The sequence below is a fragment of the Suncus etruscus genome, chromosome 4 (genome assembly GCF_024139225.1).
Source record: "Suncus etruscus isolate mSunEtr1 chromosome 4, mSunEtr1.pri.cur, whole genome shotgun sequence".
Taxonomy (NCBI): Eukaryota; Metazoa; Chordata; class Mammalia; order Eulipotyphla; family Soricidae; genus Suncus; species Suncus etruscus.
The window spans coordinates 98,868,664-98,884,009 of NC_064851.1; the positions used below are offsets into that span (position 1 = coordinate 98,868,664).

The following is a 15,346-nucleotide window of genomic DNA, read 5'->3' on the forward strand; positions in this document are numbered from 1 at the left end:
ATGCAGTGAACTCCCCAAGTTTAAAGTCTGCCTAATTTCAATTTTTATGAAAAAAATTAAGGATAAAAGTGGATAGAGCATTTGCCTTGCATGTGGTTAAAGCGAGTTAATCTCTGGCATCTCAAATGGTTGCCTGAGCCTGCTAGTGTAGAGCAAGGAGTAACCCCTAAGTACTGCCAAGTGTGGTCCCCAAACAAGCAAACAAAATGTCCTTACCCCACTCTTACAGATATATGTTCTTCAGAAATGGCTACTGTAGAACCCAAAGTATGCATGCATTTTCTTTCCATTTATAAAAGAAAGAAAACTGTTACTTGTTTTCTGAATTTGGAGAGGGAACACAGACTTCTGACTAAACTATGTAAGGTAATTTGAGTGGTGTGTGACTATAATAAGGTGAGCAAAAAGAAAAAAAAAAACCAGGGTGCTGAAACAAAACAGAACCCTCATAGGATCAACAAGTATCTCCCCCAAAAAACTCAGTGAGGTGAGTTTGTGAACTTTTTTGTTCAAAGTATCTAAATTTAAATGAAAATTTATGTTCTGAGAAGAGTCTCTTTATCTGAATCTTACTAATGAAGGACACAAGTGTTCTAATAATTTGCACAGCAAATGGAATTTAAGATGTCCATAATGGTGATACTTAATGAAAAATCAATTAATGAGGAACAATAAGAATGAAGTGCCAAATTTTTTGCCATAAATGAAGCAGGATATTCAGTGGAAGAAAGTAAGCAGCTAAATTAGAGTCAGATTTAAATCTGCTGACAATTACTTGTACATTTGCTCCAATTCCATCATTAGTAAAATGGGATGATAATTATTACTATTGGTCAGTTTTGTTAAAAGGAAAACTTATGTCATTAAAGAATAATGACACAAATACAGAAAGTGAATAAAAGACATTGATATCTGGCTTTCCTCTATGCTGAACAGTCAAACAATCAGAAAGGAATTAGTGATTTTGACATTAGTTTTGCTTTTAATAGTTTTATTTTTAGCGTGTTCTACTTGTAGCATTGAGGATAGGCTATTGGTGAGCAAAGCCATCAAAAATTAAAGGAGGAAAAAATGTGCAAACAAAGTGGTTGTAATTATAAAAACTTTATTTCACTCTTATGTTAAGTAAATATTTATAAGCACCATGTGATGTACTGGCAATTTAGAAAGAAGATCTTGGAATGCTTTAGTTAATAACAAACTGCGAGCTGATGATGAATTATAGCTACACTGAGCATGTATACAAGAACAAGTTTAGGAAGGGTCACTCAGAAACCTGTGACACTGCACAAAACAGTAATCTGGGATTGATTTGCTCATACTTTCCATGGACAATGCCTAAAGCATGTGCATGTAAACATAAAAAAATACCCAAATTTCAAAAGCACATTTTATCACCTTGACAGCTTACAATTTGCTAAAACTTGACACTGAAAGTATAAATGTTGCCATCTTGTTTCTTTGACCAGGGGCTTGGTCATAGGCTAAAAAAAATCAATTTGTTTAAAACAATTCAAAATGTGCACAGTCTTTGAATGTGTGCACTTTTCGCGCAATCATTTGCCTAGCCACTCTTTCTTAATTCCCCCAAATTGTGAAAAAATTAATAATGTTTAGCAAACTTTTAATTTGGCCCTATATTAAGAGACCCAACTGTCAGGGTGTTTCACATAAATTTAATTCACAAGCATGTACACAGATAATCACTATAAAGAGCATTGCTTCTTGGTATATGATAAAAAGTTTTTTCTCTACTTACACTAAAACATACAAAAAATAATCTACAAAAATTGTTTACAATTGATTTTAGAGAAAGAAAAAGCTTTCTTCAGGAAAAAAAATGATTGTGTATGGTGGTAGTATATTAAGCCATCAAAAAAGGAATGTCAGTAACCAATAAATATAATGTCCTTTCTCCATATAGACATATTTACACTTGAGGAGTCTTTGGCTTATGTGTTTTTTTTCCTAAAAAAAACTTTGAATGATCCAGCCATAATTGCACATTAAAAGAAAATAAGCCAGTCATATATATTTATATAGAGATCTTCTATACTCAAAACATATAAAAGTGGAACTTTATTATGAATTTGCACAGCGTTTCTCTTATCATCCATAAAGATTTACCCTCTTTCATCTTAAAAAGCGAGAAAAATGCCATATAGAAATGACTGATTCATGCAACACGTGGTGGCTGCCTTATCAAAATCAAGAGAGAAAAGGCTGCATATTCACTGTACAAACACTGAGAAGTTTTCATTAGAATCTGGTTCTTATTAAATATAATTTATGTGGCATGAAATGCTGATGCTTTCATACAATCATAGAAACTCATTGAATCCTTTTTTATTAAGATACATAACCTCATAAGAAAAATACTTTTACTTCTCAAATGTAAAAGTCCCCCACCCCCCCACAATAAAATCTTTCTGCACAGGTGTGAAACATCGAACAGCTGCTGGCTCAACTGATGGTCAGGTTCTGTCATAACACATGTTTAAGTCTGAAGCAACTAAGAAGATTCCAGATACTCCAAAGCGACATCATAGCAGAAACGATACTGCTCCTGAAAGAAATTTAGGCCACAAGAAGTCAAGGAAAAGGAGGTCAATGGTAAATAATGACTGTCCAATGAAATTCGATAACTATTTAGGTCAGTTAAGAATTACAAATTGTTCTATTTACAAGCTTAGTACAAAGCATACATAATTTATATTTAAGTCTACTGATCTCTCATTACCAAAATGATAATTAAAAAGGATAGGTTTACTTCCTATTTTCTTTTATATTAAACTCCAGCATTTATATTTTTTTCCTCAAAAGTCCTGGTTTATTACAGAAAACCTACCTTGTAAAGGGACTTAACAGAGAATCAGAAAATGTTTCACAAGGCTGTTATCAGAATAATGTTGTTACTGCCTTAGTTCTGCTTCAGTTCTTTCATGTGCATAAGTTTATCTAAGTTAGAATTTTATTGTCTTTGGACTAATACTGTTAAATATGTTCCACTCACCTTTTTATTCAGCATTTCTTTTAATGCTATGCTAGTCTTAATTATTTGACTACAGATAACCTTTATTTTTTTTTCAATTATAACTCATGTATAGTGAGCATTTACAAATATTCTGTATATGACTCCTTAGTAGTGAAGAAAAATGTCATTCAGTAAACCCACTTTATAATTCTAAATTAATCTGATAGTTTTAAATTCATTAGAAATGAATATCTAAGTATATTTACCAAGAATGGCATACTGTTTTTAAAATTTAGAGAGTACCCATTTATACCTGAACTTAAGTTTGCTATTTAAGACAACTTAGCTGAAAATAAAAAATTTTTACATTTTTTTTCTGTAAGTCAACCTATGTTGCTCCCTAATCAATAATTTAGAAGAATTGGAGATGGTGTTATAAATCATGATCTACAGTATATAACTCAATAAAAACTTCCCAACTTAGTCCAATGGTTAAAATCCCATTGAATGGGATAATAATCTAAAATGTATATTATTTCTAGGACTAACTTCTGGGTGTCTACAGCAATAAGCTAGGGTGAAAAAAGAACCTTTCCGTAAGAGGTCTTTATCAGTCCTATTCTAATTATCAAATAGGTATGATGTGATTTAAATTAGCTTACCACTGTGATAAGTGATTTTAGAGAACAACAACAACAAAAAGTGCTTGAAAACAATTGTATCTCTTTCAACAGTTATTAGCAATTTTGTTTATACTCTAAATTTTCTTATTAGACTTGTCAGTTCAACTCAATAGCATACTAAACTAATCATTAACCCTGTTCAAATACAAAACAAAGGGTGGGGTGTTTAGTCAGAATTCTGGTACATAAAAATAGTGGTAAACAACAGTTCTTTGGAAAGTTCTAGAACACTAGCAGTTAAAGATAGAATTTTTTTTTAAAGCAAAGGTAAATAAAAACCAGAGTAAAATTTGGAGGCTAATGTTGAATTCTGAAGATAGAATTTCCATGTTTAATTATTTTTGTTTTTCCAATGATAATGCTAAGAATAATTAGAAAGAGACAAGAGAATTGAAATTAAGAAGTTTTCAGACTACAAAAAATAAAAAGAGCACCAGTAGTTAGCCATTTTCTATGACTAGAGAGTGCTTCTTCAATAATATCTCAAATCTATGGTTCTTCTCCATTAACGCTATCAACATCCCATTATAAAAATCTGTCATCATGTCTACACCTAAAGACAAAGTAGAGGAGAGTTTAGGGTCTTGCAGAAGGAATAGAAGAAGGCCACTTTTAATCCTAAAAGTGAAACAGTAAAAATCTACGTCTTTAGGTTCTGTCTCCGGAAGCAGTATACCTTCTGTGTGAAAAATCCACAAGCAGGAAGTGGTAAAAATACTTGAAAGATTTACCAAATTGTTCATTTTACTTATCTGATAATCTTGATAAATGTAGGGCAAACAATGATGTCTTATTTTTTTCTAGCTTACTTTACTGAAAGCAAAAACTGTACACCTGCTCATGAATTTATCCCACCCTGCCCATTTGTGAAACTCACAAATATACCTCTTTTGAGAAATGAAATAAGTGAAAGAAATTAGAACTTTCTTTCTTACTCTTCCTCGAGCTTTCTCTAGATGAAATCCTGCGTGCATGAATACATACACATACATACATATCCATCAGCTCGTGTTTGTGAACTATATTGAAATCTAATGAGCCCTGGTAAATTCAGGTGGAATTAAGTCTATAAAGAAGAATTGTTACATTTACTAAAGATTACTGCAGCAAATATTTATTGCCTTTGACAGAAAAAAAAATCCTCTATATCTCCAAACTGAATGGAATTAGTTCTGTTCAATGAGTATATCTCTGCTCATGCTATATCAAATTAAGTTGATAAGGGTAGCGGGTTACTCAGTAATTCAGCAATTAAGCAGAAAAGTCCCAAGATTTATTTATACATGAAGTCAATCAAGAGAGAGGTATATGAGTCACTAATTCCCATGTTCCCCAAAGCTGCTAACATGAACTTACCGGGGCTTCTACCATGTTGGGTTTGCTGTTTCTTAGTGTCTTTACTGCATGGAATACATCAACAACATTTTGCCGCTTCACCATTTCAACCACAATGCCTATAGCACAGAACATGCCACTTCGTCCGCCACCGTTTCTGAAAGAAAAGATATTTTTATGAAATTTTAATACTATTTTATTTTCTCTGTAATTTTCAACACTGATTTATCATTGATCATATTTAAATGTATTTTGGTAGGCATGAGTCATGTTGGGGTTAGGTTTCAAATATTCACTGCTTCTGCATGTCTATGATATTGCAAGGCTGAAAATCTGAAGATGACTTTGCTTAATAGTACACAATTAAAGATATATTCTAGGCAGTTTGTTATATCTAATGATATAATATATTACCTAGTAATCAAATATTAACATAAAAACTAATGTTATTTAGTAGTTAATTGAGACAAGATTAAAAGAAATGTAATATTAGTATAGAAAATGCGCACTAAGTCCTTTCGGATGGTGAAGCCAAATACTCACAGGCAGTGGATGATTGTCCGGCCTTCCCCTTCCTCACATTCTTCCTGCCATTTTTCCACCTGCAGTATCAGTTTCAAAAATGATCGTTTGGAGCCAGGAATTTCACGATGAGAAGCCCACCCAAGATACTGAAACTGTTGCACCATCAGGTAACCTTCCTGTGGCTGTAGAGGAAAAGTATTTCTTTGTAAATAGGTTAGGATTAGAATTTTTATGGAAAAGCAAAAGACACAGGCCAATTTATGATGGAATAGAAATGACAATGGTACTGGTATGAGTCTAGTTTGCTAGACTCTCTTATTCTACATTCAATAATTAATCCTATTATTGTCCTTCTTATATGTGCCATATTGTCCTCTTCTTTAGGAACACTGATAACATGGTGCTTCCAACACAAGTCATAATTACTCCTGGTTGATACTCTTAAATTCTTTTCACCAGGCATTTATTCCAGGCATTCTAATTATTTTGAAAAGCAAATATAAACTTTCATTCCCTCGTTGTACTGGTTTTCAGATGAACTCTTCATAAAATCCAACCTGCTGTGATTATTTAAAACTGCTTCTATGATCTGGTCCCATATTCTTACCCAAAAGTTCCTTTGTTCAAGCATAAAATTCAAATTCTAGACACACTGACATCTCTTAATTTGTTTATCAAATAGATTATTGCCATGGAAACTTTGCATATTTACTTTCTGTTTATTTTTCTCAACTTGGAAAAGAGTGAGTACCTTGGGATATGCTTGCATGAGATTTTCTGTTCCTAGCAGTAAAAATTTTATGTTCTTAGAAACCTCTCAGTCCTGCATAACATCCAGATAGCTGAGTTACCCCAAGTCCCCTCCTAAACTCCAACTGACTATTCAAATTTTGACTTAAAAAGCACTACCCCAGGGCAGGAAAGATAGCATCCCATATGGTCCCCTGAGCCTGCCAGGAGTGATTTCTGAGCATCTAGCCAGGAATAACCCTTGAGCACTGGTGGGGTGACCCCCCCCCAAAAAACAAACAAACAAACAAATAAATCACCTCCTCAAAAAAGTCTGATCATTCATCTATGCCACATCACCTATTTAAATACTTTGTAGCTTAAACTTTTTCCTTTATAAATGTTCTGAAAGTTAGCAAACTATGATGCAATTAGTGGTATAATTATTAACTTCCCAGAATAAAACCCCAGAAACTTTTTAGAGTCAAGGAAGTTTCTTCCCCCTTAAATATAGCAAAATATTTTTTCAAAGAGCAGCGGTTGGCAGAAATGAATCAAAACCTAAAACTGTAAGCCACACTATATGCAATCAGACACAGCTCTATGTGGTGGGAGCTAATACACCTTTTGGTATTGAGCACAATATTCAAGTTCTTATTACACAATATATATCAATTACATAAATAATATTAAACAATGATACTAGAAACAGAAAATAAAATCATATTAATAAGGGCTAAAAACCTCAACTATATAGGAAGATAAAAGAAATCTTGTGAGGATAAACCTAATTTTAGCTTCTATTCCTAGAATATTTTTCATATATATCAGTTCAATTAACCAACTTGTACATTTTTTTAATTTAGCAGCTATAGTTTCCCAGTTAAAATATTACAGACCCATAGTCATAATGTAACAGATATGCAGACATGAGATATTTAAATTAGAATCTAATATATATGACTCTTATATGACATGATTAAAGGTAACTTTTTATTTTCCACTGACTGATTTTATCCTTCACTTAGAATAGTCAGATACATAGACTTAGTATCAGAAACCCACACAGTCACTTAATTTTGTGAGACACTGAAACAAAAGCAATCTTAATAACACACTTAAAATAATGCCCAAATAAAGTGTTAAAGCTCTGAAAGACAGAGAAACCTTTTTTTATAAATATAAAATAACTTGATGAAAATGTATTTATGAGCACGTGTTTAATCCTGGAACATTCTCTCAATAAAATAAAAAGCAACAAGAAAATAATTCCATGGAGGTTACTGGGGATTGAACCTAGGTTGGCCACATGCAAGGCTACACTACTGTTTTAGCCCCAGAAAATCAGAAAAAATTCTTAAGGAACATAGTTTCTACTTTGCTGCTGAAAGGCAAAGTATACTTGCACTGCTTATACCTATTGATATGGGCAGATGTTAGAAAGATATGATAAGTGGTAGGGCTGGAGAGACAGTATAACATTAGGATAGTATATAATGGTAGTATAAGGGTAGGACACTTGCCTTGGACAGGGCTAACACAGCTTAATCACCCACAATATGGTCTACTGAGTCTACCAGTACTTATCACTAAGCTCAGAGCCATGAGTGTACTGCTGATGTAGTCCAAAAACAGAAATAATATGGTAAAAAAGGAAAAATGTAGGTAGACAGAAATAATGATGTGTGTGGCTGGCCTTACTTATTTTTCAAGTCTGGGGTTTTTCATACTCAGAAATTTAAATAGTAGCACTGAACTTTTGGCCCAAATGATATAATCCTTCCTCTAAAGGCAAATTTTTATTTTCTCTTTCATTGTTATATATTTTATGTTCCAACAGCATTACTCTTCTTAGCTGAATGTAACTACGATGACATATGCAATCTACAATCAGATGTGTCTGCACAGGGACAGGGGCCCTAGTATACCTGAATCTAGAGTTCTATACAGAATATGTAAATCTAGGAGCTGATCATGAAACAGAGCTTCCAGGGATTTTGCTTTTTCTGTTTTGAGAATACATTTGTCTACCACTAAGGAATAGGATGTTTACTTTAGAACGCAGACTACTTTAAAATACTTTTTAATTCTATTTCTTCTGTTGGTTGAATTATACCCCATTCTGGTGATATTCAATTGGTTTTGGTAGCTTCAGTTAAAGTGACTGCAAAACTGACTTACTCTTGTTAGGTTGCATATCCTAAAAATCCTGTTGATGACATCACAGTCCATCGAACAAGACATACACTCTACTTGAATAGGTCCATATCGTAGCATTCCTTCTTCTGGCCAGTACTGAGGGCAACCCTAGATATAAATATATGAAAGTAAAGGGAAATGGGGTTGGATCTCCTCTACACCTCCTCCTACATTCCCCCCCCCCCCCACGGCCTTTAGCCAGCATAAGGCAGATTTTAGCACTTTATTTCTACTTTGTTAAGAGGACAAAAACAACTCATGACCATTAACCTGGGACAAGTCGACTTCATTTAACATCACAATGGAGGTACAGCCGTAATCATACACTAGTCTCCAGAAGTCTTTCACAGTGTTTGGCAAAGGATATTGTGTGACAATGAAAGCAGCTGGTTGTCTGTAGCTCTGTAAAGATACAAGGCAAAAGAAAAGGCATAACTACCTGATATACACAACCAATTATACAAGCTGATATAGAACACTTCAGTATAATATCTATATGACATAAAATTTGTATATGGAGATAGAACCAAACCATTGTAAAGCCTTGGCTTTGATCAGTGGGAATGTACTGGAACTAATAACCAGTCAATAGGAAACTGATAATGATACTTCTGCAGCAATTCAAGAATCTGATTTACTTTCATTCAGTAAAATACTGGGTAAATACAAAACACAACATAATACAGGAAGCCTCAAGTTTAAGATGCTCCATAATGGCTATTTCAGTGGAAATAACTTTTGGAGTTATTCCAAAAACTTTTGGAGTTTTTCAATTTGTCAAAGATAACCAGCCTCTAAGTCTGAAGTAATATAAGTCCATAGTGTCTGCCTTATCTCTACTTGTTATATATTTATGTATTGTATTGCATTTCAAATAAGAATACCTGAAGTTTGTGTGCTTTTACATCATATAAGTTTTCAGCATGCGCTGAATTTCTGGTAAGCAATCCTATTTCCATAGTTATTTATTTCTTTAAGGGGTAAGAAAGTTTAACATATATAACAGGACAGTTTGATGGTTTTGATATTTAAGACTTCTCAAAAGCCAAGAAGCAAAATAAAAACATACCTTACCCCCATCAAAGTTTCACTATTTACTAATGCTTTTAAACTGGGACTTTTTGTATCCATAAAAGAGTGGGTAGTGAAAGCTAGTCTGGAATGGGCAATCTGCAGATTGATATTCCTATTCCTATTATCCCTATTACCATTTTGGGGAAATTTTGCTAATCATGGTGTTCCAAAGCAGGATTAATATGAATAAATGACTATTCACCTGGCTCTTTCTAAATAAAATCAAGATCAAGATCTTACAAAGTTATACCTGGCGGGTAAATGTGGTGGTAGCTATCTCCAAAGGGGTGGGGACTTGTAAGAAAGGACCAGAGAAAAGGAGTATACTAATGAAGGCTAGAGGAAAGGGTAGAAGAAAGGAGAATATTGATCAATGATCCCTAGTTTTCAAAGTCAAACAGAATCTTACTTTTCAGAAGCTCTAATTATACTATCAATTGGTCAGTTTCAACCAATTGAATTAAACAAATTCAATCTTTATTGAATCAGAGGAAAATAAGCGGAGATCAGGGACCAAAATGAGGAAGGACACAAGGCTGAATCTTCATAGTCAAACTTTTTAAAGGCTGGATAAAATAATACAGTGGGAAGGTTTGTGGACAACCTGATTTCATTTGATCCCAGCATCCCAGATACCCCTACATAAGCTCAGTTAGGAGTGATGCCTGATGCCTCAGCTTAGAATCAGAAATTAGTCCAGAGTACATCCTACCCAACCCCAACCCACCCCCCCAAAAAAGAAAGAAAAGAAAAAAATCAATAGAGATGGCAAAAAAAATCAGGGTCAGAGCAATTAGGGCATTTGCCTGGCATGCAGCCAAATCAGTTTCATCACAGGCATTTGATGGTCTTGGCCCCCCAAGACTGCCAGGGGTGATTTTTGAGTACTGAGTCAGGAATAACCTCTAAGAGCTGCTGAATAAAATTAAAAAAATATATATATTTTACATTTTGTATATCTGCTTTTTAGAAAATTAAAATAGAAAGAAAAGGTATAATATATAGGAAAAAGGAAAATAAATATATATTTATAAATAAAGGAATAATTTACAGGAATAAAGGATAATAAGTATCTAAAGCGATTTCACTGTGTATGACAAAGATTGATCAGAGCAAATAAAGAAATTTTCTGCTTGAATTTACCCGTAACTAGCACCAAAACAAGCTAAATTTGAAAAATTTAGAAATTTTTGTTATTAGTCACAATAGGATGAACCTAAACTTTGAATTTGTTCTTGTGAGGGTTCCATAAACTAAAGAACAAGAGCTAAAAAGATTACAAATGAAGAAAATAACCTGATTCAAAAAATTCTGAAAATTGATACTTTTTCTTTTTTCCCCAAGATAGCTAAGCAAGCTGGCCAACATGTATTTAGTTCTTTTAATGCTATCCTATCTATAACTTGCTAACACATGGAAACACATTCTATAACCTATACTTATATGAAGACTATAATAAGGATAATTCTTTCAATAGAATGCATATATTAATGCCTTTTGATTGTCAATTCCTTGTATTGGCTAACAATTATCAGAAATAGTAAATAAAACTAAAAATAACTTTATTAATTATAAGATTTCCCCAGATAAGTCAACTTCTTTAGGGTAAAATCCTCTCTTATCATCATTCAAAATAAATAAGATTAATTTTCTTTTCTGGAAATGTTTAATATGAAAAGGATCAACTATTGTCCCTTAGGTAATATAATATTGATCATCACACACTGTTTTTACAATAAAGTAGATAAATGATATTTAATATAAATCCCTGAGGGGGAATCCAAAATCATGTTAGGAAATATTTGTATTCTAATAGAAGTTTACTATTTTTTGAGTGTTTTAATTTTCATGAAAAGTAGCCAGTATTCATCACTTTGTGATGAATATAACTCTTCACTAATATAACTCTTACTAATAAAGATAGCAGTGTCTTACATCCATAAGAGCAGCATTGATGTAGTTACTGCTCTCTCCATCAATTGTAATTAAAAAAGGGAGACATCTGTCAGGTGGCAGCATGTCCATGAAACGGTTCTTGTCATGGTTCCTTGGCAGGCATGCTATACTGCAGTCTTCAGCTTGTAGACGAGGGGTGACTGAATTCAAGGTCTAAAAAGGGAGCACAGGTTAAAAGACAGTTATTCATTTCATTGCATAAGAGATCTATTAAGAATTCCAGGAGATCAAGGTGCAAAGAAAGGTTTATACAAGGCAATAACATCCACCACTTTGACAGCTGATAAGAGCTTGTAGTTAAAGAAGCTTGAGAAATGACAAAAACAAAAACAAACAAAAAAACCAAACAAACCCAAATCTATATTATTTGCTTCTTGGAATGAAAGCAAAAGGCAAGTTAAATCACAGAGCAAATTGCAAAATTTATTTCCTGATCCAATGAAATGGATTTAGAATAGTCCAAGAGGATGAGGACCTATCGTCAAAGTTGCAAGCTATCTTTTGCAGTAACATTTGGTTTGCCATGTCTGAAGATATGATATGTCATGCTGGAAAGAACACTAGGTAAAAAAATAAAAATCAAAGTATGAGGACCAGAGAGACAGTACAGGGGTTAAGGCATTTAATCATATTGTAATCTGCTGATGTTAGTTTGATCCCCAGTATCACATATGGTTCCTGAGTGCCGTCAAGGGGTCGTTCCTGAACAGAGCCAAAAACAGATCCTGTGCATTGCTAGGGATGGCCCAAACCTTCTACCCAACCTAGCCAAAAACAAAATAAGTTCAGAAAAACTCCTGACTTTATATGCATATATTTAGTTTTTCTTTTAAGGTAATAAAACATTTGAAGTTAGTTTAATATAATATTTAGCAAAAACTTCAACTATTTACTATACTATTTATTATGCTGATCTTACATTGTAGGTAACACAAAAAGTCAAATCCACAAGACTACATTCTAAAAAAGCTTTATCACAATCATTATCATGAAATTTGACTTTTATGATACTTTCCCTCCAGATTCTTCCTTGAGTCAAATCTTATATGTCCTTCAGTATACAGCATATAAAAGCTTATTAATTCCAAAGTGACTTCACAATATGTATAATGAGAGACAGGTGTTACATTATAAGTACAACAAGATTAAATTTTATAAATTTGACTTAAAATACCTTTCATAGAAGAATGAATAATGCTAAGGACAAATTAACAACTCAGAAGAAAAAGGCTAGAAATAATAAATACCTGGAATTCATCTTTGAGATGTGAAGAGTTAGTCTGAGAGTCTATTCTAATCATATCAAAATATGCAGCTTTAAATTCACAGACAGGTATGGCAGTTTCCCCACATAGGCAGGCTTCTAAAATGGCATCATGAATAAAAATGTACTGTTCCTATAAAAAAGATAAACAATTTTCGTAGTATTTTAATAAAAATTTCTTGTCACCAATGATAAAAAAATATAAGGATGATTTCCCAACTAATATTGATTCTATATATATATATATAATATATATATATATATATATATATATATATATATATATATATATATATATATATATAAAAGAATCTGTTTTGGTACCTGGAGCAAAGCTAAAAAGTAAAAACCACTACAATGAAATCAGCTTACCTCTGTCTGAACCATATTGATACGACGAGATCTTAAGGCTTTGACACAGTTGTAGATGTCAACTACACCTTCTCTTTCAGCCATGTCCAGCATGATATCAATCACAATGTAACAACCAGTTCTTCCGGCACCAGCACTGAGAAAATAAACACATTATTTACTCTGAAGAACTGAAGAAAATTGAGGACTGAGATAGTATAGCCGATAAGATGCTTGTTTTGCACGTGGCTGATTTGGGTTGGATCCCCAGCGCTACATATGGTCTATTGAATACTGCTAAAAGTAATTCTTGAGCACAGAACCAGAAGTGAGGACTGGGCGCTGGGATGCAGCTTCAAAAACAAACAAAATGAAAAACAAAACAACAATAAATATAAAAAACAAAATTGTAGGAAACATGTCTATGCAATCTGAAATAAAAATCCTTCCAAATTTCTGATATGGGATATCCAACTGTTTGAATAAATTCCATCTGTCCATATGGTCTAAACACTAACTATTATACAGATATAAAGAGATCTTTGGGGTGAAGATTTAAGGAGTGCCAAATTAGAAGATACAATCTTGTAAATAAAATTCTGTCAACAATCTATATCTACAAATGTTCATACATATACATAAAAGTCTGTTGAGATCACTCTTGTCTTCATTGTAGTTGTGCTGATACACATAATTTCAAGTATGAAGAATCAAGAAGTGGGTTCATACACCAACATTTAACCTCAAATGGAAAGACAAGACTTCTATTTTTTTTTGCCTCACCAGGTAGTGCTTAAGTCTTATTACTGACTAAGGGATCACTTCTGGCAGGGCTCAGAGAACCCAGATGTTTTTAGAAGGCAAGTGCTCTAACAGCTTGTACCATCTTTCCAGTCCCTACTTATGTACTTTGAATTAACTGGTAAAGTACAATATTTACTCACTGTTCTAGATAAGCTATTATAAAGGTCAAAACAAAAGACTTTTACATTCTTTTTATTGGTCTTCAGTGGGTCACCCAGTGGTGTTCAGGGATATACCCAGTGGTATGAGGTACCTGGGATTGAAATCAGATCAGCTACAAGCAAGGCATGTGCCCCACCCACTGTACTATCACTCTGGCCCCAAGAGTACAGATTTTAAAGCCTATAAATAGAAAATTAAAAACTAAAGCAAATAGAAAATGAGAAATTGCAATTCATGGAAGCACAAAAAAAAGGTAAAATAAAAAAGGGAAGAAAATGAAAATTGTAAATGGAAAGAGGTTAATAGAAATAATACCGTATTTGCCAGTGTATAAGACAACCCTTCAACCCATGAAAAATTTCCTAAAAGTCTTAAAAGTAAGTTACTTCTTAAGAGTAAGAGGGGTGTGGATCACTCGTCCCTGAAGCTGGAACAAGTTTCAGCATGCTGTATACCAGCATATAATATGACTCCCGACTTTTAGAAAGTTTTTCATGGGTTGAAGGGTCGTCTTATATGCCAGCAAATACGGTATTTAAAATATTAAATTTTTCATTTTTGAACCACACCTAGTGATCTCAAGGGTATGCCTGGCTTTGCGCTTAGGAATCACTCGTGGCAGGTTCAGGGGATCATATGGGATGCCAAATATTGAACTCAGGTAGGCAGTGTGCAAGAAAAATGCCCTACCCACTGTACTATGGCACCAGGCCCAAGAAAAATAAGATTATAAGTAGAATATAATTTTTTTAGGTTTTGTATTTTGGGGGCTATATCTGGTGATGCTCAGGCTATACTTCTGGCTCTGTACTCTTGGAGGTACTCAGGGAAGTAAATGGATGCCAAGGATAGAACTGGGTGGGCCATGCACAAGGTAAGCATCCTACCTTGTACTATCTCTGTTGCCCCAATTCTGTACTCTCAGAGAGTACTATCTCTCTGTTGCCTAATCATGGAACAATTCTGAAGCAAAAAAAATCATAAATCAAAAGTCCATCATAAGTCAGGATATCCCTGAATTGAGGACCTGTTTATTTTGTTTCCTAAATGCAAAGATTATTATTTCTTTGTTGTCAACACATGGTCTTTTCTTTCAGAACTTAAATTCTTTTCAGAAATTTTAGCAAAAATTATGTCATTATTTCCAATTCATTTTTTTCTGCCTACATTTTCTCAATCATTGTCTCAATTTGAGACAGAAAAGTAATTGAAGAGAAAAAAAAATTACCAAGGAGATTTGAAAGGAAGACTCCCCTGCCCCTACTTCAGGGAACAGAGCCTCTGATTCTC

At 33.5% G+C, this 15,346-nt stretch overlaps 1 protein-coding gene across 4 annotated transcripts in view; it reads right to left on the reverse strand.

Moving 5' to 3' along the window:
- Positions 1-1,088: 1,088 nt before the first annotated feature.
- The window catches only part of PTPRK (protein tyrosine phosphatase receptor type K), a 559,851-nt gene continuing 545,593 nt past the window's right edge, over positions 1,089-15,346 (reverse strand). For all 4 annotated transcript variants that reach the window (XM_049771094.1, XM_049771093.1, XM_049771092.1 and 1 more), the window contains 8 exons: positions 13,112-13,247; positions 12,723-12,872; positions 11,455-11,628; positions 8,716-8,847; positions 8,428-8,553; positions 5,536-5,699; positions 5,014-5,149; positions 1,089-2,566 (listed from right to left, as the gene is read on the reverse strand). In XM_049771094.1, the coding sequence (XP_049627051.1) occupies positions 2,513-2,566; positions 5,014-5,149; positions 5,536-5,699; positions 8,428-8,553; positions 8,716-8,847; positions 11,455-11,628; positions 12,723-12,872; positions 13,112-13,247 (1,072 nt within the window). In that variant the 3' untranslated portion in view covers positions 1,089-2,512. The remainder of the gene's footprint in view (positions 2,567-5,013; positions 5,150-5,535; positions 5,700-8,427; positions 8,554-8,715; positions 8,848-11,454; positions 11,629-12,722; positions 12,873-13,111; positions 13,248-15,346) is intronic.